Source organism: Euprymna scolopes, chromosome 3, assembly GCF_053919585.1.
Source record: "Euprymna scolopes isolate OS-2025 chromosome 3, ASM5391958v1, whole genome shotgun sequence".
Classification (NCBI taxonomy): Eukaryota; Metazoa; Mollusca; class Cephalopoda; order Sepiida; family Sepiolidae; genus Euprymna; species Euprymna scolopes.
This window is the reverse complement of record NC_136484.1, coordinates 77,045,639-77,068,351: the sequence shown is the minus strand read 5'-3', so window position 1 is coordinate 77,068,351 and position 22,713 is coordinate 77,045,639. Positions and strand designations below refer to the sequence as shown.

Below are 22,713 nucleotides of genomic sequence, written 5' to 3'. Positions count from 1 at the left end.
GAATTCACTACTTTACAAAAATTGTGGAGCTATAAGTAAAAACTAATTATATCACTTGCACGTTGTTCTTAGCAAGTAGTTTGGAGCCATAGAAATTACCCACCCAAATAAAAAACAATAACGAAAAGGCGCAAAAAAGTCGGTAAGAAAAACGAGTGTTAAGGCAGGGTAAATTATAGCAGGGCTTTGTTATCTAATTAAATGTTTTATTTAACACTAGCATTTCAGCTCGGCGTTGCTCGGGTGTTTGGAGGTGTATGTTGAGCAAAAAAATAAAATAAAAGTGGTAGTAGGAAGGCAGACTGGAACCCGTACCGTGAAGGACGAAAAAAAAAAAAAAACGGGTGAAAAACGTGCTTTTACGACCATCGTCAAACCGGGAGTGACGTAGGTTTTAATTAAGGTTAGACAATCGAAAAGGGGGTCTGACTTTCGAAAATATCGGCGAAAAAAGCGACCCCACCCTGTAGAAAAGTGCCCAGTTGATGGTGAAGAAATTAATGTTTTTAGCCAATTTTTCGGTATTTTTCATCTGAAGGGTCGACCTTCAAACGATACTGATCTTGTGAAAATCTGTCGCCCATGTCGAAAGTTTTAGGCAGACATGCAAACATACATACGTACATACATTTATATATTGATAGCTAAAATTTTCGACCCAAACTGATTAAAAAGCTTGCCCTATATCTGAATCCCCTTCATGTCAAATTTCAAATATTTAAACCAGAAATTGCCTGAGTAATTTGGTAGAGAACGCAGAGGTCGATTTTTTTGTTAACTTTGACCCCTATTATGACCCCTTAACATTTATTGTTTTGGGATCAAATCAAGTTATTAAGTTACATACATGTCCAAGTAACCTATATCTAAAATTTCAAGTGTTTATATCCAAAATTGGCGAAGGAATTTGGTAGAGTTCTCAAAGGTCAAATCGTTGAACTTTGACCTCTTAACAGCCAAATTTCTGGCCGAAAATGGATTACAAAGATTTTTTCAAGTCTCAATACCCTGTATATCAAATTTCGAGTCTGAAGACTTAAAATTGACAGAGTTATTGCGTAGGGAAATGTACACAGACACACAGACACCCACACAGACAGACAGACACGTTCACTTTTATAGATATACTAGCATTCCAGCCCGGCGTTGCCCGGGTGATGGTGGTGTATATTGAGCAAAAAAAGAAAAAAGTGGTAGTAGGAAACCAGGCTCGAACCCGTAACGTAAAGGAGGAAAAGAATGGGAAAAACCTGACGTCTTTGCTGTTACGGCCACCGCCAAACCGGAAGTGACGTAGGTTTAAATTTAGGCTAGACAATCGAAAGGAGAGGGCGACTTTCGAAAATATCGGCGAAAAAAGCGCCCCTCCCTGTAGAAAAGTCCAGGTGAAGGTGAGGATATTAATGTTTTTAGCCAATTTTTCGATATTTGTCGTCTGAAAGGTCGAACTTCAAAACGATACTAATCTTGTAAAAATCCATCACCTCTGTCGAAAGTTTTAGGCAGCCATGCAAACATGCATATATACATACATTTATGTATTGGTAACTAAAAATTTGCGACCCTAACCGATTAAAAAGCTTGCCCCATCTTTGAATACCCTTTATGTTAAATTTAAAATGTTTAGACCAGAAATTGTTTGAGTAATTTGGTAGAGACTGCAGAGGTCAATTGTTTTAAACTTTAACCCCTATTATGACCCCTTAACATTTATTGTTTTGGGGTTAAATCAAGTTATTAAGTCAGATCCGTGTCAAAGAAACCTATATATAAAATTTCAAGTGTTTAGACCCAAAATTGTCGGAGGAGTTTGATAGAGTTCTCAAAGGTCAAATCGTTGAACTTTGACCCCTTAACAGCCAAATTTCTAGCCGAAAACAGATTACAAAGATTTTCTCAAGTCTCAATACCCTGTATATCAAATTTCGAGTCTGTTGACTTATAATTGACAAAGTTATTGCGTAGGGAAATGTACACACACACAGACACACAGACAGACACGTTCGTTTTATAGATATATTGATATATACGTAAGAGCAAACGCGCGTACGACGGTTTAGCTCATTCCTATGGTAAGTGGTTACATCTATTGCGCGTATGAAAGTAGTTCTATGATATTACTATATTTCTTTTACTAGACAGAAAAAGAAAATATTTTTAGGTAATTGTTATGTACAGTAGTACATTTGTTGCTTGTATCTTTTTAGCCTGCGTATTTCACGATCATTTGTTGTGCTATATGTTGAGTTAATTCTTGTGATATATTGTTTATGTTAGTGTGTCCAGTTTGTGATGAGGTAATGTGATCATTAAAATAATCTGTTTATTGGTGGATCTTTCATCTGTTTTTTATTTGGATTCTGGTTTGTCTTTATGAAGATCTAATCTGGTAGTTGAAGGATATACGATTTCGGTTTTGAACATTTTGCTCACAACCGTTGCTGGTTTCCATTTCCCTCTTTGGTTATTCAGTGTACGTATATATTATTCAGGGATTAGTGCTGGTAATTCATGAGCTTTTCTGTCATAATACATTTTCTGCATATTCTTCCTATAGTTCAGGGATGGCCAACATTTTCATTCCATGCCCCATATTTTTTTACAATCAATTCCAAAGCGCCACAAAAATACCCATTCGTTTCTGTCTTTTAAAATGTATCGTAATATGAACATATTTTTAAGTTATAATATATATTTATTTGAAAAACATATGCCCTAAGACTCTCGTAGTAATGTGATTTTTAAATGTATTTTGAAAAGTTGACAACATATTCAACACAATCACATTATTTTTTATTTGTTTACTCAAATCCTATTTTTTCTAACTGAGAAATAAACACTTTAGCTTCATCTTGAACCCATTGATATACTTTACTAAGCAAGGAAACAGTTGGTCTTTGCCATGCAGCTTAAGATTGAAGTAATTAAGATGGTCGGTAACATTAACTAACAATGCTAAATCTAACAACCAGTTCTCATTGCACAAAAAGGCCTTTTTCTTGAGCAACTCATCTTTTTCTTCATGAAAATCATGGATAAGGTGTTTCAATTTTCCAAACCGTTTTAGAAGTTGTCTTTTAGAGACTCAATACACCTTACAGTGAATTTCTCATCTAGTAATTCACAGTATTCTCTGGATTGTCTTCTGTTAAAACCTCTTGCTCTGATTTTGTTAACCCACTTTACAACTAGTGCCATTACATCTTGCAAATTCAAAGCTTTTCCACACAGAGACTTTAGATGAATAATGCAATAATATTTTAGGAGGGAACGGCCTAAAAACCTTCTAAGCAAAGCTACAGATCCAACAACTTTACCGATCATTGACGGTGCATCATCAGTACAGACAGTACAGATATCATCACATAGGTGACATCCTGGTAGCGGTTGTTTGTGTCAGATACTCCTTCGCAGAAGTGACGCTTCCTCGAAAGCATATATAGTGAGCCGTTTAGACCTGCCAAACTTGCTTTGTCTGTATCAAACACACAGGCACAGAACAAGCATGGAGCCGAGCTTTGAGGGGCATGTATTTCTGGTGACCCTCGACCTCGACTTACAAAACTTTCCATTCCTTATACCGAGTATCAAGCCAAACAAAAGGGAAGCATTTTTACACCAAAATACTTTGTATTCCTCTGTGAGAGCGATAAATACACCAAGATCCAGCACCCATGCCTAACCACGTGTTGTCACCTTTAACCTGTCTTTCGCCTGTTGTTGATTTTTTTAGTCAACGTGCGCACAGAAAAAAACAACTACTAATAACAAAATTATCCAAGCACTCGCAAAAAAAAAAAATAAATAACAAAATAAAAATAAAAGTTTCATATTTTCCTTAAAAAAAAGTTTTACATATTCTTTTTCCCCCTCACAAAACACACAACTTTAGACTGAGAATATTGGATAGTATTTTGTTACCCCTTTTTTTGCACCACCATGCCCGAGGATAAATCTGCTGCTAGTGCTGTGGAGGGCTTACTTTCTTTCAGGATGCCTGCCTTTAATTCTCGAAAACCACACATAAGGTTTTTTCAGACGCAGGCTATTTTTGCAAGATTACTTCCCCAGTGCAACGATATTATTTATTTAATTGAGGAATTGCCAGCAGATATTGCCGAAGAAGTAGAGGACATTTTTAGAGCACCTCCTGCTGAAGATCCATATACGGCACTTAAACAGGCCATTCTAGAACGGACCAGTGTTTCAGAAACAGCCAGGTTGAAACAACTCTTCAACGAGTTAACCCTTGGCGACCGAAAGCCTTCTCAGCTTCTGAGACAAATGCGAGGTTTGCTCGGTGCACGCACGATGGACGACAATATCTTACAGCAGCTTTGGTTGGAAAAACTGCCTCCACAATTATCCAACACACTGTCCATGTTCGTTGGAGATAAGGATCTGACACAATTAACGGTTATCGCTAACCGTGTTGCCGACAATTACCACCACGCGTCAGCTGTAAACATCGTCACGACCAAACCTGCCGCTACAGCCTCCGCATCAAATTCCAACCCGGAATCATCGGAAATTGCTGCCTTAACCAAAGCAATTCAAGCCCTTCTAGTGGACAGACGGTCACGGCCCAACAGCAGACGAAATTCAAGAGACAGGCGCTCATCGCAAAGACGCAGGTCTTCTTCTCGATCTCCCTGGTGCTACAACCACCGTCGTTTCAGGAACGATGCACACAAACGCGAGCAACCCTGCACCTACAAGAGACCTGAACATTTAAACGGGTAGACCGGTGGTATTGCGCGACAAAATCCACCCCATCTCTCCAGCCGTGTCACCTACTATATATTTTCGACACTCTCTCGTCGAAAGTTCCTCGTGGATACCGGCGCTGCTGTTAGTGTAATTCCTCCTACACGATATAATGATACAACAGCAGACCCATACAAGCTGTGAACGGCAGTCCCATCCGAACCTATGGTACCTCATCCTTCACTTTGGACCTTGGTCTTAGACGTCGTTTTCCATGGATATTCATCGTCGCCGATGTGAAAACACACATTCTTGGTGCTGATTTTCTTTCCCATTTTCAACTTTCCGTTGATCTAAGAAAACGTTGTTTAGCTGACACAATGACATCTCTTTCCGTCCGCTGCAGTATGCTTTCCTGTGATAAACCAAGCATCCGCACAGCAAGCCCATCAAACGCAATTTTTGCAGATTTGTTGAACCAATTTCCTGAGCTCACCCAACCCTTTTCCCACACGGAGAATGTTAAACATCATGTGCGACATCACATTACAACCCGTGGTGCTCCCGTACATGCCAAGCCTCGACGATTGTGCCAAGAAAAGTTGGTCTTAGCCCGCTCAGAATTCCAACACATGATGGACCTTGGAATAATACGGCCTTCAAGCAGCCCATGGTCATCCCCACTCCACATGGTACCTAAGAAATCAGAAGGAGACTGGAGATCCTGCGGAGACTACCGTGCTTTCAACGCAGTGACTGTTCCAGACAGGTACCCTATTCCACACCTGCATGACTTCTCAGCTTCCTTATCCGAATCAACTGTTTTCTCCCGGATCGATTTAGTCCGTGCGTACAATCAGATTCCGTCGCTGAGGAAGACATTCCTAAGACGGCGATATGCACACCATTTGGACTATTCGAGTTCACCCGCCTACCCTTTGGACTGCGTAATGCCACTCAGACATTTCAACGATTTATCGATAAAGTCCTTCGTTGGCTGCCCTTCGTCTTCACGTATATTGACGACATCCTCATCGCAAGCTCCTCACAGGAAGAACACTTGACTCACGTCACTGAAGTTTTCCAACGTTTGCAATCCTATGGACTAAAAATAAACGTTGCGAAATGCGAATTCAGTGTCAATTCTTGGACTTTCTCGGACATCGGATCGACAAATCTGGACTTACGTCCTTGCCTTCGAAAGTGCAAGCAGTTCAGGATTTCCCAGTGCGTCAATTACGTCGTTATGTTGGACTCGTGAACTATTACCGCAATTTCATTCCAAACTGCTCACATCACCTGTCCAAGCTCACGGATTCTCTTCGCACGCGAAAAAAGACCTTCTCTCTCTCTCAGACGAAGCTCTCTCATCCTTCTATGCATCCAAAACCGCACTGGTGAACTGCACTAAACTTTCCTACATCAACTCTGACCCGGCAGCAAAACTCTTTCTTTCAACAGACGCTTTTGATGTAGCTGTTGGGGCTGTTCTCAATCAGATAGTGAACGGTGAAACGCAACCTTTATCTTTCTTTTCTGCCAAGCTAAGTACGACCCAACAAAAGTACAGCGTTTTTGGTCGAGAACTGCTCGCCATATACTTAGCAGTAAAACATTTCCACTACATGTTGGAAGGGAGATAATTCACGATTTTCACTGACTACAAACCACTAGTTGCTGCTCTTATGTCATCTATTTCTGGGAAACATACACCACGTGAATTACGACAGATGGACTATGTCACACAATATTCTGCTGATATACAGGCGAGGTAGGCTAGTAAAACGAATATTGTGGCAGACACACTTTCACATTTTTGCGATCTCAACAGTCTTGAGAAGCCCCTTAACTTCGACTACATCTCAACCGAGCAAGAACGTGATGCGTCACTCACAAACTTTATGTCGACTTCAACAATTCCCCTAGAAAAGACACCAGTCCCATTCTCGGACAAGCTCATTTGGTGCGAAAGATCTGTTGCACATCCACGACCTTACCTGCCTCCATCGTGTCGGAAGCGCATTTTCCGGCATTTCCACGATCTTACACACCCCGGTAAGCGTGCAATAGTCAGGCTCATCACAGCTCGCTTTTTCTGGCCAAGCATGAACATCGACATACGCAAATGGACTCAGGCATGTATTTCTTGCCAGACTACAAAAGTATATCGCCATACCAAATCCACTCCAGGAAATTTCTCTGTACCTGACGCTCGATTTTCACATGTCCACCTCGATATTGTAGGCCCACTGCCACCTTCCACTGGTCATCGCTATATGCTCATCATGGTAGACCATTTTACACGTTGGCCAGCAGCAATTTCTTTGCACGACATTTCAACAAAGTCGTAGCCCGTGCATTTGTAGAGAACTGGATCTCTAACTTTGGTGTACCCACCACTGTTACCACCAACAGAGGTTCTCAATTTACGTCACACACCTTCCGAGAACTTTGCAAATCTTTCGGAATTTTCCACATTGCAACCACCGCCTATCCTCCTTCTGCTAACGGGATGGTAGAGCGCTTTCATCGACGACTAAAAGCTGCACTAGCTGCTCACCCTGAACCGCATCGCTGAAGTAAACATTTACCGCTCATTCTTATAGAACTCCGGTCCATTATTAAAGAAGACTTGAACGCTACACCGGCAGAGATGGTTTTTGGAACCACTCTTTGCCTTCCTGGGGAATTTCTCACAGTCGACAGGTCCATACCCGCCACCACCTCCGGTTATGCTAACCGTTTGAAACTCGCAATGTCTCGAGTGATGTATATACACCACCGCGCTCGGTCACTTCCACACCATACTACCGACCGCATTGTCTCGATACAACGACCCGCCTTCTTGGAAAGCTCGTATGATTCTAATTTTCCTTCTGCCAGTTTTTCAGATTCAGAACCAGCTCTGACCCGATCATCACACCAGATTCAGACGTCGTCATTACACCTGCTGCTTCCACACCACGTAATGAACCAGACATACACTCTTCAGACTCTGAACATGCATCTACACCTGCAAGTCGCACGACTCGAAGTGGTCGTCATGTAGTATTTCCACACAAATACACAGACTTCGACACCTCTTAAAAAAGATGTTTTTTCTCTCTTTCCTCTTCATTCTAATACACTTGGTCCACATACATCTGCATGCTCTTTTCCAGTTTTCTTTCCTTTTAGCTTCCAGCTATCTGGGGGGATATTATTGAAAGCCGTTTAGACCCGCCAAACTTGCTTTGTATGGATCAAAAACACAGAAACAGAACAAGCATGGGGCGGAGCACCTGCAAGCATCACATGGCTTTGAGGGGCATATATTTCCGGCGACCTTTGACATTAGGCTTCCGTCCCCTTCTCTTCTTTCTCTTTTTCGCTTGACACCAAGCCGTGCACACGTATAAACCACGCGCTTCATAAGCATGCACTCGGAGAGCGAAAACAGAAACATGAGGTAGACTTGTATATTTTTTGTATAAACATAGTTACCTGTAAGATGCTTACATATAGAGCTAATACAATATGAACACTTCAAGACTGTTATATTTAAGCTATATATCGCTCGTGTAAAGTATGAACTATAACCTCTATTTGTGCACACTTCCACAGAGGTCAACACGTACAAGCCACTATCACACGTCATTACGTGACTGCCAAATTATTGCACTACTGTATGAACTTTATTTTGTTTTAAATAAATAATGTAGTTATATATATATATATATATATATATATATATAAATATATATATATATATATATATAATTATTTTTTTACTATAATAATTAAATACCTACAGACACTAGTGTTTCATCCTTTCGGGATTCTTCAGTGCAGGGTGTCACGATTACTACCAGTCGAACGATTCGAACCCCGCGACACGAGACATCTCTGGCTCAATTAGCGGAGGCCGTATCCATTCGGCTACCATTAATCATGTGAAATAGCGTTGAATTTTAAACATTTTAATTTAAATGTTCATTACGTCAGACAGACAGTGATCAAATCGTTATACGATGATCTACGCATAAGAGCTAAATTGACCGACTTTTAATTCAACAGAAAGTGCTCAACGATAAGAAACGTATTTCTTAAAGGGGCTGTCATAATTATTTTTTTACTATAATAATTAAATACCTACAGACACTAGTGTTTCATCCTTTCGGGATTCTTCAGTGCAGGGTGTCACGATTACTACCAGTCGAACGATTCGAACCCCGCGACACGAGACATCTCTGGCTCGATTAGCGGAGGCCGTATCCATTCGGCTACCATTAATCATGTGAAATAGCGTTGAATTTTAAACATTTTAATTTAAATGTTCATTACGTCAGACAGACAGTGATCAAATCGTTATACGATGATCTACGCATAAGAGCTAAATTGACCGACTTTTAATTCAACAGAAAGTGCTCAACGATAAGAAACGTATTTCTTAAAGGGGCTGTCATAATTATTTTTTTACTATAATAATTAAATACCTACAGACACTAGTGTTTCATCCTTTCGGGATTCTTCAGTGCAGGGTGTCACGATTACTACCAGTCGAACGATTCGAACCCCGCGACACGACCAGTATATATATATATATATATATATATATATATATATATATATATATATATATATATATATATATACATATATATATATATATATATATATATATATATATATATATATATATATATATACTGGTATAATGGTTTTCTTTATTGCTAAGTCGTGAACATGCATTATATAGCCTCGCAACACATATGCTTCCACTTCTGCCTTGTGAAAATCGCCTAGCTCCGTTTCATCATCTATATTAACCTATTTGACCACAACTGATGCACTCTACACCGCCAGACGCAACTGACCCACGATACAACGCCAGACGCAACTGACCCACGATACAACGCCAGACGCAACTGGTCCACGATACAACGGCGGTTGCTACTATCCCATGCTACAACGGCCAACTCTACTGGCCCACGATACAACGGCAGACGAAACTGGACCACACTACAAGGTTAATTCTAAAAAAAAAAGAAAAAGTCCGGCTAGAATTGTAACTTAAATCGTTTAACGACACACGTCTCAAAAGTCAGACTCGATTTGTAATTCGCAATCTTTTCACGACGACAATAATTTTTTTTAGATTAGGTTCACCTCCACAATTTTCTTTTAAATGACAACTTTTAAAGGTTTTCGACTATGCTGAATACGAAGACAACTTCCTATGATCTGCCGGGCATGTCATGTGGCTGCAAAGTTCCTTTGTTTGTGCTGGAAATCTTTCTTGTCATATTGAACATTTCTTGATTATGTTTTCTATATCTTCTATCAGTTTACGACGTCTTAGGCTTGAAAGTTTTTCAACACAGTGATGACTGTAATGCAGCTGGTCAAAAATAATTTTCTGGTTTCAGAGATAAAAATTCTGAATCTCTAGGTGTGTGTTATTAGCATTGTTTGGATAACAATAATCAATTTGAACATTTGTGAACACGATTCTTCAGTGACATTTGTCTTTTGTATACAAATCTATTCTATTTCACTCTATGTTCATAAATAATGATGTAATCGTCATTTGAAGTGTGAGTACATTTTTGAGACATCCTGTAGTCAAATCTCCAATTTTAAATTAGTATCCTCTCTAATGGATATAAAAAAGTTAGATTTGTGAAGTTAGATCGCTATAGCATTTCAAACCGATATTTTATTTCACCTAACCAGTTCAATGTTTTTAAATAAGAAGAAATTTTAATCGATTATTACACTGGTCAACAGCAAATTTGGTGTCTCAGTTTTTTAAGCTGATTTTGGACAATTTTGATGTGCTGAATCCAAAAATAACACTCCTTTTGCTGGGTCAGGTCGACATTTTAAGCTATCGTTAATTTTCTATTTTTTAATTTTTAAATACCCTAGAAAGGTACAACAGAAGTATTAACCATTTACCGTTTAAAGTTCTATTACCTGAACAAATTAGATTTTTTTTAGCACTAGCAATACAAAGAAGAAAGCATTTGAATAAACAATTTTTGATTAAATTTTAATTAGGGAGTCTAAGTTTTGCGATTATTATGCGATATTTAAAGATAAGATAAGATAAGACTTTATTTGGCCCATACGGGAATGCAATGGTAAAAAACACACCAACATATAAAAGCAGACGAGAAGGTAAGTCTTACGCATTGGTTCTGTGTGTTTAAGAGTCAAATTATTTCATTACTGTGCGATTAAAACTGTTCGCAGGACATAGATATAATTGTGCCGAATTTTTTTGATACAGACTTTTAATTTCATGGAGACAACGTACACAATTCTAATTTTTAATTTTTTTCAGGTATACAATGGCGACTCGAAGAATGTGTGTAAATAAGCCAGATGTTTTTTGCTATGTTTTTGGTGAATACACACTTGCACCAAATCGCAATACTGTCACCACCTTTATCAAGCGCGTTTACTATGCATATTTTGGCATGAAGTTCGGCGATCAAGACAAAAGTTGGGCACCTCACATGGTTTGCAAAAGATGCACAGAGCATCTCCGTCAATGGAGCAAAGGCACGCAAAAGTCCATGAACTTTGGCATCCCCATGATTTGGCGAGAGCCTTCAAATCATGCAACCGATTGTTACTTTGTGCTATCAATGTCATGGGGATTAACAGAAAAAATCGCACAACACTGGAGTATCCCAATCTGCCGTCAGCTATGCGCCCTACTCCTCATAGTGAAGAAATTCCCGTACCTGTATTTGAAGATACAAGTATTGAAGAAAGCAGCAGTAGCCAGGATGAAACTCAAAGCATTACCACTACCGATGATTATCATGATGTATCCTTTCCCGATGACAATGATGAGCAGCCAAAATTGTTTTCCCAAAAACGAACTAAACGATCGCGATTTAAATTTGCCAAAAGACTCTGCCGAACTTCTTGCATCTCGTTTAAAGGACAAGAACATGCTAAATGGAAAAGTTAAGGTAAGTTTCTTCCGTACCAGGCACCAGGAATTTTTAAGATATTTTGCTCAAGAAAAAGAGTTAGTCTATTGCAATGACATAGTAGAGCTACTGAAACATCTCGGCGTACCTGAATACAAATCAGAGGACTGGCGACTTTTTATCAACAGCAGCAAAAGGTCTTTGAAATGTGTGTTGTTACACAATGGAAATCAATTTGCATCTGTGCCATTGGCACATTCGACAACATTAAAAGAACAGCATGACGCAATTAAGTACGTCCTAGAAAAAATTTCTTATGACCAACATAAATGGCTGATTTGCGTTGACTTAAAAATGGTCAACTTCTTGCTTGGTCAACAGTCTGGATTTACCAAATACCCATGCTTTTTATGCCTCTGGGATAGTAGGGATCGTACTCAACATTACGTGAAAAAAGAATGGCCAGTACGTGAAGAGCTTGCAATTTGTAGAGCAAAAAATCTGATAAACAAGCCTCTAGTTGACAGGGGACGTATTTTATTTCCTCCACTGCACATAAATCTCGGTTTGATGAAGCAATTCACAAAAGCCCTGGATAAAGATGGACGGTGTTTTAAGTTTCTGTGTAAAACCTTCCCCAATTTGTCAACTGAAAAATTAAAAGCTGGTATTTTTGATGGTCCTCAAATTAGGCAGCTGATCAAAAACTCTCCCGCGTTTGAGGAGACCATGAATCCTGTTAAGCAACAAGCGTGGAATTGCTTTGTTCAGGTCGTGAAGAATTTCCTAGGCAACACAAAAGCAGAGAACTATAAAGATCTAGTAGCAAACATGTTAATGGCCTTTAGGAACCTTGGCTGCAATATGAGCATAAAAATGCACTACCTGTACTCGCACATGGACTGCTTTCCCGAAAATCTTGGCTCTTTAAGCGATGAGCATGGAGAGCGCTTTCACCAGGACTTGAGAGAAATGGAATCACGCTACCAGGGAAGGTGGGACATGGTGATGATGGCGGACTACTGTTGGAATTTAAAAAGAGATGTGCAAGCACCAAAACATTCGCGACAATCAAAAAAACGAAAATTTACACCGTAATAATGCAAACATTAAGTTTTCATTGTTAGTTACATGTACTGTACATGAAGTGTACATGATTCTTTGTTAGAATACAGCAATTTTATCATAAAAACTGACATTTTGCCATCGAAACATCATTAGTAAATCTTGAAAACGTTGTTTTAAAAATATAAGTCGCATAATTTTAAATTCAAATTTACAAAAAAATTTGACCTCCGAGAGCAAAATGGATGTTATTTCTAGATTTAGCATAGCAAAAATATAGTAAATCAGTTAAAAAATATCAGACACCTTTTAAAAAGTTTCTTTTTGTTGACCAGTGTTATCTATTGCTGTACGACCACACAATCCAGTAGCAGACTTCGCTAGATTCACTGTTTATTTTCATTAGATAACACTGATGGCTGACTACTATTAAAATCTGACGAGAGACCTTCCTGTCGCTGAGTATTCCAAAAGTTCGAAGAAACGGAAGTTCAATTTACGTGTGCTTACCTTTATTAATGGCCATTACAGTAATCGATGTTTCTATCAGGTACTCAATATAAGTTGTTGGTGACGCATATTTGTAACTTAAAAAGGATATTTAGGATGATATTTGTTGACAAAAATCAGCTGATAATGCCACAGAAATGTAATCGATTTCGTCATAAGATCTGATTTCAACTTAGCACAAAAAACTGACCTCATTCAGCAGTGCAAAATTAAAATCAGTTGTAGAAATCTAGACAACATTCAGACAGTAAAACATTATTGTCCAGTGTAATCAATAAAACTAACGAAAAGGTTGCGTTTGTTACAAATAAAAAAAAATGAAAAGTAGCAACGTGAAACACAAAAACTTTGTATTTACGCATTATAAAAAAACATTTCCATTCAACTAATACAAATAAACCTATTTTAGCCGCCAAATTCTCTCTAACGTCCGATAAATACACATAAATCTAATCTTCACGTGCCTTTGCTCTGATTGCTTTTAGAAAAGAATGAATAAAATAAGAAACAAAGGACAAAACACGTGATTTATATATTTGTACGAATTGCGTTTGTAATAAATGAAAATGCAAAATAGCAACGCGTGCCATATAATGCTTCGTATTTTAGCTAGCAGAGATATCCAGCGTTGCTCGGAACCATATAAAATGAAATCGCTATGAAATATTGTGTGTAACATCTTTATATTAAAATTTCTATCTTTCCCTCTTTCTACACCAGTCTCTGTATTTTTCTCTCTTCTATTTCCCACCTTTCTCCTTAATTCTTTCTTTACCCTTCGCATATCTCATTTCTCTCTCTTGTTTTAATGTACTGATAAAATATCCTTCAGATACTGGAGTATTTTTTTAACTGTTATACTGTCATCTCATATTTATTCCTCCTGGAGAACGCCGAATAGAATAAAATACAATGAAATTTGATCCCGGGTAATTTCGTTCCCGTATTTAAAATAATATGATATTATAAGCTTTTGAATAATACAAATAAATTATTAATCGTCAACGTTTCATAAAATTTCCTCGCCTCTGATTGCCTTTTGGCTTAGACAGAAATAGCGAATAAAAATAAAATAAGGAGAAGAACTAGGCCGTACTTAGCTATTTTTGCTTTTATTTTATAAAAAAATTGAATTTATTCATTTAAAATAGTGAAATTCTTAACTTTACTTTTTTATGTCTTTTACGTAATTTGCCGTGAGATCTGGTATCCTTTTACTTAAAAAGCCCCAGAAAAAGCCATTTAACACTTCGATTGCTTACACAGAAAAAATATATAAAAATACCAACACAATAGCATTTAACATCTTAACCTCTTATTACTTTTAAAATTAACAGATTTGAAAGTAATTTTTGCAAAGACGTCTGATAGATTTAAACATAATAATGCTTTTTAAAATTTACTTTACAAAGAAATGTGATACAAAATAAGGTAAATTTTCAGATTAAGTCCACCTCCGCAATTTTCTTTTAAATGACGACTTTTCTAGGTTTTCGACTATGCTGAATACGAAAATCGCATTGAAACTTTGCAGAAATAGGTAGTTATGGAGATATAAAAAGTTGCATTATGCATTGTATTCTTTGGCGGCCATCTCTTTTACACGCGTGCGCCATAAACCAATCTACTCATCTATGACTGACACTGCACGCGCGTAAAAAAGATGGCCACCAAAGAATACAATGCATAATACAACTTTTTATATCTTGATAATTACCTATTTCTGCAAAATTTCAATGCGATTTTCGTATTCAACATAGTCGAAAACCTTTAAAAGTTGTCATTTAAAAGAAAATTGTGGAGGTGGACATAATCTAAAAAAATACCCCCAAAAAAGTATAAATTCTACCGGCAAATGCCAAGTCTGGACAGATAGTTTACATTAAATAATTTACTAGAACACTGAAACGGAATTGTTAAAAGAGAAACGAAAATGAAAGCAGAAACAAATCACAGACAACACCGACTAAGCAAAGTTAACGGAATAGTTTACTACTACTACTACTACTACTACTACTACTACTACTACAACTAGTAGTAGTACTATTACTAGTACGACGACGACGACGACGACGACGACTACTTGTCAAAATATCTTTCATCTAGTCGCATACTTTTGCTAATATAAAATGATGAATAAACATATACTACACTGACAGTCACTAACCCAAGAAGAGGTTAAGCCTCGGAGGAGTGTATCATGACAAATGAACATATATTACACTACCCCTCAAAGGAGGAGGTAATACATGGGAAGAAGGATTCATGTCATAGCAAATATATACTACACTCCCAAGCATCCCCAAAAGGAGGAGAGAATGCCTGAAAGTATTGTCTCATGACCCCAGTAAAATAATACATTATCCCCTTCTCTCCCCCAAAGAGAGGAGCTAATGCCTCTGAGGGTGGTATCATGACGAACAAAGAGCTATTACTTTGCACCTCCTTTTTCAATGCCTTCCTTTTTTGAAACATATATTATGTTGCTTGCTGGACTGAGACAATTAAATTTTTTTTTCAATTCAAAGTGTCGTTATTTCGCTTGTGTACATATTTTTATTTGTGTGAAACAAAACCGCCCACCACGTTCGATGCATAACAGAAAATTGAAGTCGTATTTAACGAACAACCTTCAGAATTTTTTTTTCGTAGACGCGGGTAAAGACTAACAAAACATGGTCGAATTTCTCTAAAGGAAAAAAAAGTAATTTCAAAATGATAAAATTCCCTCAATTAAAAAATAATAAACACACTGCGCAGTCATTTAAAAAGCAATGAACAGTTATAGCGTTTTTCTTATTAGTGATAAGTAAAGATTTTCTTGTTTTGAATCACATTCCAAAAAAGACGGAATACTTCGCTTTCATTTTATGACTTATTATATACAATTCCGTCCAGTTCTCATGTCAACCGATGTTCACTTCGGTGTCATGTTAGTAAGTCAGGTTATGTGCTGAACCATCAGAGTCTTCTAAAGTATAGCCTGACTTACTCTTAAGGGGTGCAGGCATTACCTCCTGTTTCGGAAATTAATTGGTCGCCTGAAGTGCCTAGGCCAGAGAATACTAACGGGGTGCCGGAGAGTTACCTCGATTCCAAAGTCACCAAAATATGGACTATTTTTGAAATGGCATATTCCCTGTTGATGCAGCAAAAACGTCCTATGCAATCCAAGAGATCCATCCTCCCATGCCGCTGCCTCCCGTCTTTTGGGTGGAATAAATTGATTACTTATTGCCTGAGATGTCCCTACCGGGTAATGCCGACGAGGTTACTCAGGCAATTTTCAAAGGCCGCAGTACTCCTCCTTTAGGAGCACTGGCTTGACAAGCTCACCCTTCCTAGCTACGTGTCACATTTTCCTGCAGTGGAGCGTAAATAACATAGACGGGTCCGTTCTCGGTTATGTTTTAACCTTCCAAATTCCTACCTCACAGTAACTCCTCCACATCCGACGTTTTAAACTGACTCCATGTCTAACCTTGCTGCAGTGGGGGAGTGGTTTGTGTACAATGTAATGCGTTCATATATTAAGTCGATTTACTTATTTTTCCACAAGGGCAGACTTAACTACCCACACGGTTTTAATGTACAACAAATCTAAATGGGTACCCCGGACAAAAGCAAAAATTGCCTCCATCGAGAAAGATTTCTCTTATAGTGACTGAGGGCAGAAAGATAAAGTGTAGTATGAGAACAGATGCTATACTTGACATGTTTATTTGCTATAAGATAAATATATTTATTACAGATTCTGTCCATCGGCATGTCTGTCACGCTTAAATTTGAAATAAAAATTTTGTCGGTCTCTCACGTTTCGGTTTGAAATAGTATTTCCGTTGGTCTGTCATGCTTCAGTTTTAAATGGAGTTTTTGTTGGTCTGCCACGTTATGTTTAAAATAGAATGTTCACTGTATATATGTATATATGTATACACTTGGAATCGTAGTTTTAAAGGCATCCATGCAACGCTAAAAGAGGCTCTGTCTTTTTTCTCTTTCTCTCTCAGTTCTCCTGTCAGTCTGTCACGTTTAAGTTTCAAACAGCATTTCGATCGGTAATCGGATACAGGATATATAAAGGAAGGCTATATAGATTGACCAAAAAAGGAAACCACACCACAATGATCATTGGAGGATTATAATGGCTGTCCATGATCAAGGTTTGATGATTAATGTTTTTAAGAAGATGAGATTTCAGCAATGACAACAAGTGCAGGTTCTGCTATACAGAAGTAGAGAGTGTGAACTATCTGACATCCAGCTGTAAAATTCTGCTGTGGGACGGCGACTATACAATGCGACACTTTGGAGTGTGTAAATATCTGCAGTGGATGATCTGTAAAACGTTAATATCGTATGCAGCAGCAAATCGTGAGAACATATACCAGAAAGAACTGTTGGAAATAAATCATACACCATCCACTATGTCTATATAATAGCCACAGTTACGTGCCTAGACAACGGAGCTATTAAACTTGGCATAGTGATATGGGATGAGAAAGAGAAAGAAGTAATCTTAGTAGAAGTTAGTGTCGCCAATGATGCTGAGTTAAACAGAGCTGAGAGGCAAAAGATAACGAAATACCAACGTTTTGTATGCGATATGAAAAGAAACTGGAATCTCCATCATTCCAGTAATCATAGGAGCAACTGGACTCATGAAGAAGAATTTCAAAACTACCTTGCAAATATACCCGGTGAACAACGGGCAAGTGATATTCAAACAATTGCACTTAAAAGGACGGTTAAAATTTGAAAAATATTTCTCCGCTGGAATGTATAAGATAGTGGGTGAATGTCTGGCATCCAATAGGATGTCCCATCCCCAACTTAAAATGATAAGAAAATTCTAAAAAAACTGAGTCAAGGCCGTCAACAAAACATGAATGAAAAGTCAACCATTTGCTCGCCATGGATGAGCTGAAGTTGTATACCAGCTCAGATGCTAGCTTAAGTCAAGTGGCATAGAAAAGAACGATTCAATTCAGCATGCTAAAATTAGATAAAATTTATAAAACAGAATTTACAAACAAAACAACGTAACTGCCATGCCAGTGATAAAATACAGCTTTTGCATTGAAGACTGACCAGAAAATAACATGAACTATAAAATGAGGAAAATATATCTATCCAGAGGGCAGGAGGTTTGTATCTCTCTCAAATTAACCATCAACTCCGTGCCACTGTTGTGAGCACCGGGCAATATCAGATGAGCTCCTAGAATACAAACCTCATGATGGTACATCAACATCTAGAAACAAGAGCCAGCAGAACGACATCCGTCCCGAATATGGCCACAGATTTTGGAAAAATCTTGTCAGAAAATAAGCCTACTACAGAAGTAACCTAAAAGAGTCTCCAAATGTACACGTCAATAGTAAAACAACAACAACAACAACAAAGGCAAAAAAATACTTGATGAATGAGCCAAACCAACGGCTTGCCAGGTATTTTTTGGATTAATTCATCCAGGCATACGAATAAAGATAAAGAAATATAATATATGATATGTAATATATATATGGACTGACTAAAAAGAGGATCACTTCACTATGATCAATATTAATAATTAAAAAAACTTTTTCATCATTCTTTTTTGTTCTCAACTACTCCATCATCATTTAAGATGTAGTCTCGTCCGTATTTTTCGTTGCTTTTACATGTTTAGAAGAAAGTAGCGATATTTTTTCTCGCTGGCAGTGGCCATTGGCTTATACTGGAATTTGAGTGGCACTCAGCCTCCCCAAGGTCCCAGTTCTCTTTGCGCTTGTCCAGGCGAGGTCTGGCTAGCGCTCTTTCCTCGGTCTTTCAGTCCTTCTTGACCCTTCTCGGCCCTTTGATATCACTTTTTTATTGGGGTGAGCGGTGATGAAACAATGGGGGGATGCATGATGGGGGTGTAGAACTTGTAGATATGCAGCTTCGGTGTTCTTCATTCCCTGTGACGCTTATTCATTATATTGTATTATTCTCCGCATTCAAGGGGCTTCCTTAATATTTCAGTCGTTTTCATTATCGTTAGTCGTTGTACTTTTGCAGTTATTCCCCTGATTCCAATTTCTGGCATTCTTTTTTCCAGGGTTTTCGGAATTCTTCCTAGTGCTCCTACTATTATCGGTATTATTTTGATTTTCTTCATCATCCAACTCCCTTTTAACTCTCTGGCTAGCTCTGTGTATTTGCTGCGTTTCTCCTTTTCTTTCATACTCACCCTGTGGTTAGCTGGGACAGCAAAGTCTACGATTTTACAGGATTTTTCTTTCTTGTAAATTATTACGACATCTGGTCTTCTTGCTTGGATTGGTTTGTCCGTCTGTATATCCATGTTCCATAGGATTTTGTGGTTTTCGTTTTCGCGTGTTGTTGCGGGTTTATGCTTGTACCATTTGTCTGTACGCTCAAAATGCAGTCGTTTGCATAATTCTCAGTGCACCACCCTCCCCACTTGGTCATGCCTGTTTTTGTATTCCTTTTGTGCCAGTTTGCTGCATTCACTTACTGTATGGTTTATCGTTTCGTCTCTTTTCCCACATAGCCTGCATTTGCTGTTTTCTTGTGCTTTATCGATCTTTGCTTTGATATGATTGGTTCTTATCGAGTTATCTTGTGCTGCAGTTATTAGAGATTCAGTTTCTCGGTTTATATGCCCTTTTCGCATCCATGTCCAGGTGTTTTCGTTATTCTCATCTTTTGTCATTCTTATGCATCTTCATGGAGTTGTTTCTCTTCCCATTTTTCTTTTCTCGTTTTGTCGTTTGTCTCTCTGTTTTCTGTTTTGTTGTTTTTTCAGTGTCTCTCGCTGCCATAATTATCCTTTCAGTGTTTTGCATTATATATTTTTCTAGTACTTTTTCGTGTCCTTCACACAGTCTTCTATACAGATCAGTCCTCTCCCGCCGCCTTTCCTTTTCACATAGAGTCTGTCAATATCGTCCTTTGGGTGTAGTGCATTATGCATGGTCATGAGTTTCCTGGTTTTCTGGTCGAGTTGTCTCAGTTCTTCTTTTGTCCACCCTATAAACGGTCCAGGGTATCTTACTAGTGATACTGCCCATATATTTATACCTTTTATTTTATATCTTTTATTAGGTTTCTACTATATAATTTCGTTTCCAGGAGTTTTCTTGTTCTCCTGAAGTATTCCTTTCCAATTTTCTCTTTCATTTCTGTTGCTCTGATGGTGTCCGCTTCCAGAATTCCGAAGTATTTATAGTCGTCTTGTTCCCCTCATTTCTGTTTGGTTGGGTAGTTCCATGCCTTCTGTCGTTTCCAGTTTTCCCTTTCTTATAACTAATTGTGCGCAAGAATTGACGGAGGAAAGAAAGCACTAACCAAACCTCCGCTGGATCTGCAAAGTGCAAAGAGGACTGGAACCCTAGAGAGGCTTATTGCCATCCGAATTCCAGTGAAGACCAATAATCTTTGCAAACGAAAAATCAATAAAATCAATGGCGAGTGGCTGCAACAGCCACTCGCCATTGATTTTATTGATTTGATAACGCAAATTCATTTACAAAGGTTATTGAAGGAGATGGAGAGTACTTGAAATCTGGGAAGACTTGTTGTCATTCAGACTCCAGAGAACAACGCAAGTTGTTCTCAAAGAGATATCTTTGATGATGGCCTGTGTGACTACTCCTAGTGAGTAAAATAATAATAAATAATCAGGCTAAAAACATCTCAGATCTTAATATGAAATAATAAAAATAAGAATAAAATTGAAATTGTAGTGTTGGCATCGACTGGCACTACATTAAATAGTCGTGAACGGTCAAGGTCAATGGAAAGACCAAGGAGAGAAAGCACTAATCAATCTTCTACTAGATGAGTGAGAGGAAGACTGTGGCCTAGGGGAGGCTTGTTGCCACTATAATTCGAGTGAAAACTAAAGGTAGTTGCCAGGGAGAAGTCAATGAGAGGCGGCTGTTGCGATGATGCAAATTCAGTTGTTGTTAATGAGTAGTCTGTGTGAGAACTCCTAATGCGTACAAATAATAATAATAATAATAATAATAATAATAATAATAATAATAATAATAATAATAATAATAATAATAATAATAATAACAACAACATAGAAGTAAAAAAACAATTAATTATTTCAGTTGGATTTCAATAGAAATATCACAGTCGATGAAATTTCGAATGAAATTAAAATAAAAGATATTTATGGTGTTTGTGACCCAACAGACCACAAGTACGTCTATTACGTCTTTAAAAGTGTTTACAACTAAAAGTTGATATGAAAAAAGTTGAGATGAAAAATACATTCTAATAGTGTGTACGCTCAAGAAAATAACGTATTCTGAACTAAAGCATTTCTCTACATTCGATGTTGTTGGTTGCAGCGTTGCTGCTTTGAATTTTGCTCTGCTGCAAAGAAACCATTCATCACCAAAAACTTATTCGTCTGATTGAACAACATAAAGCTGATCGTTACTGAAAATAGTAGAAAGTAAACTAAACAAATTGAAAGTAACAGTTGGGTTAACTAAACTTATTCCAATTTTACTTCTGTTTTCTGTTTTCTATTTTGCTCAAGTCTTTCCGATGTTACATCGAGGAGAATACTGACGTAATTCCGGTTTAATTTCAAAACTTTATATGAAGAAATTAGTCTTTACTTTAAAATGTTTCATTTTTGGAATCGTTTTATTTTTAACTAGCGGGGTTACCCGGCGTTGCCTGGGTGTTCCGAGGTGTGTGTGGTTTTGAGTAAATCAAAACAAAGCAATAATAAAAAAAATGGTTGCCTAAATACAGTTGGATACGCAATTAATAGTTGCAGACGGATAGAGTTAGATGTAAAATCTGGAATCCAATGTTAGTTTGTTTCGTTTTTTTTGTGTATTTAATAAACGCGATTGTTTCTGTGTAAACTTTAGAATGCGACGGAGAACGGATTTCTGTAAGAGAACTAAACTGTATTCACCTGAATATTGACTAGGTAGTGTTAATTGATGAGGCTATGTCGAAAAAGAAAAGAACGTGGCATAAATACAGTTGGGGATCCAATGGTAGTTATTTTCGTTTGTTTGTTTATTTATGTAATAAAAGCGATTTTCTCTGTGTAAACTCTATTTTTAATGCGGAGGAGAACGGATTTCAGACTGCTATTAAATTAAACAAGGTAAAATTGAACGTGGGCTAAGAATGTCTAATAAAAAAAAAGTAAAAAAAAAAAGTAAAAAAAAAGACGGCATCAGTAACCCCTCGGTCCGTTACCCCCCCCCCAATATAAAGAAAATAAAAAAATTAAAAAAAAAAAGAAAAGGAAGAAATAGCATCAGTAAACATTGGATTCGATGTAAAAAACGACGGAAAAATGGCAATCCGTTTTTTTAAAGCAACTACGAACTCAAACCAGTGCTTCCTCGTAGTTCCCCTTGTGGACGCATCCCCACCGGTGATAAGTGGGCGTGGGAGGAGTATGAATGTAATAGAGGGAAAATATTTTACCAGTTTCATTGATTGTAACCGAATTTGGGCGTGGACTCTC

The 22,713-nt window shown here is 37.8% G+C and overlaps 2 protein-coding genes across 3 annotated transcripts in view; one reads left to right on the top strand and one right to left on the bottom strand.

Moving 5' to 3' along the window:
• The window catches only part of LOC145256382 (adenosine receptor A2b-like), a 250,566-nt gene that overhangs the window by 39,130 nt on the left and 188,723 nt on the right, over window positions 1-22,713 (bottom strand). The gene's annotated exons all lie outside the window — the stretch shown is intronic.
• On the top strand, window positions 3,940-4,743 carry LOC145261204 (uncharacterized). Its single transcript, XM_080119546.1, has one exon. The coding sequence runs from the start codon at window positions 3,940-3,942 to the stop codon at window positions 4,741-4,743; it is 804 nt and encodes a 267-aa protein (XP_079975672.1).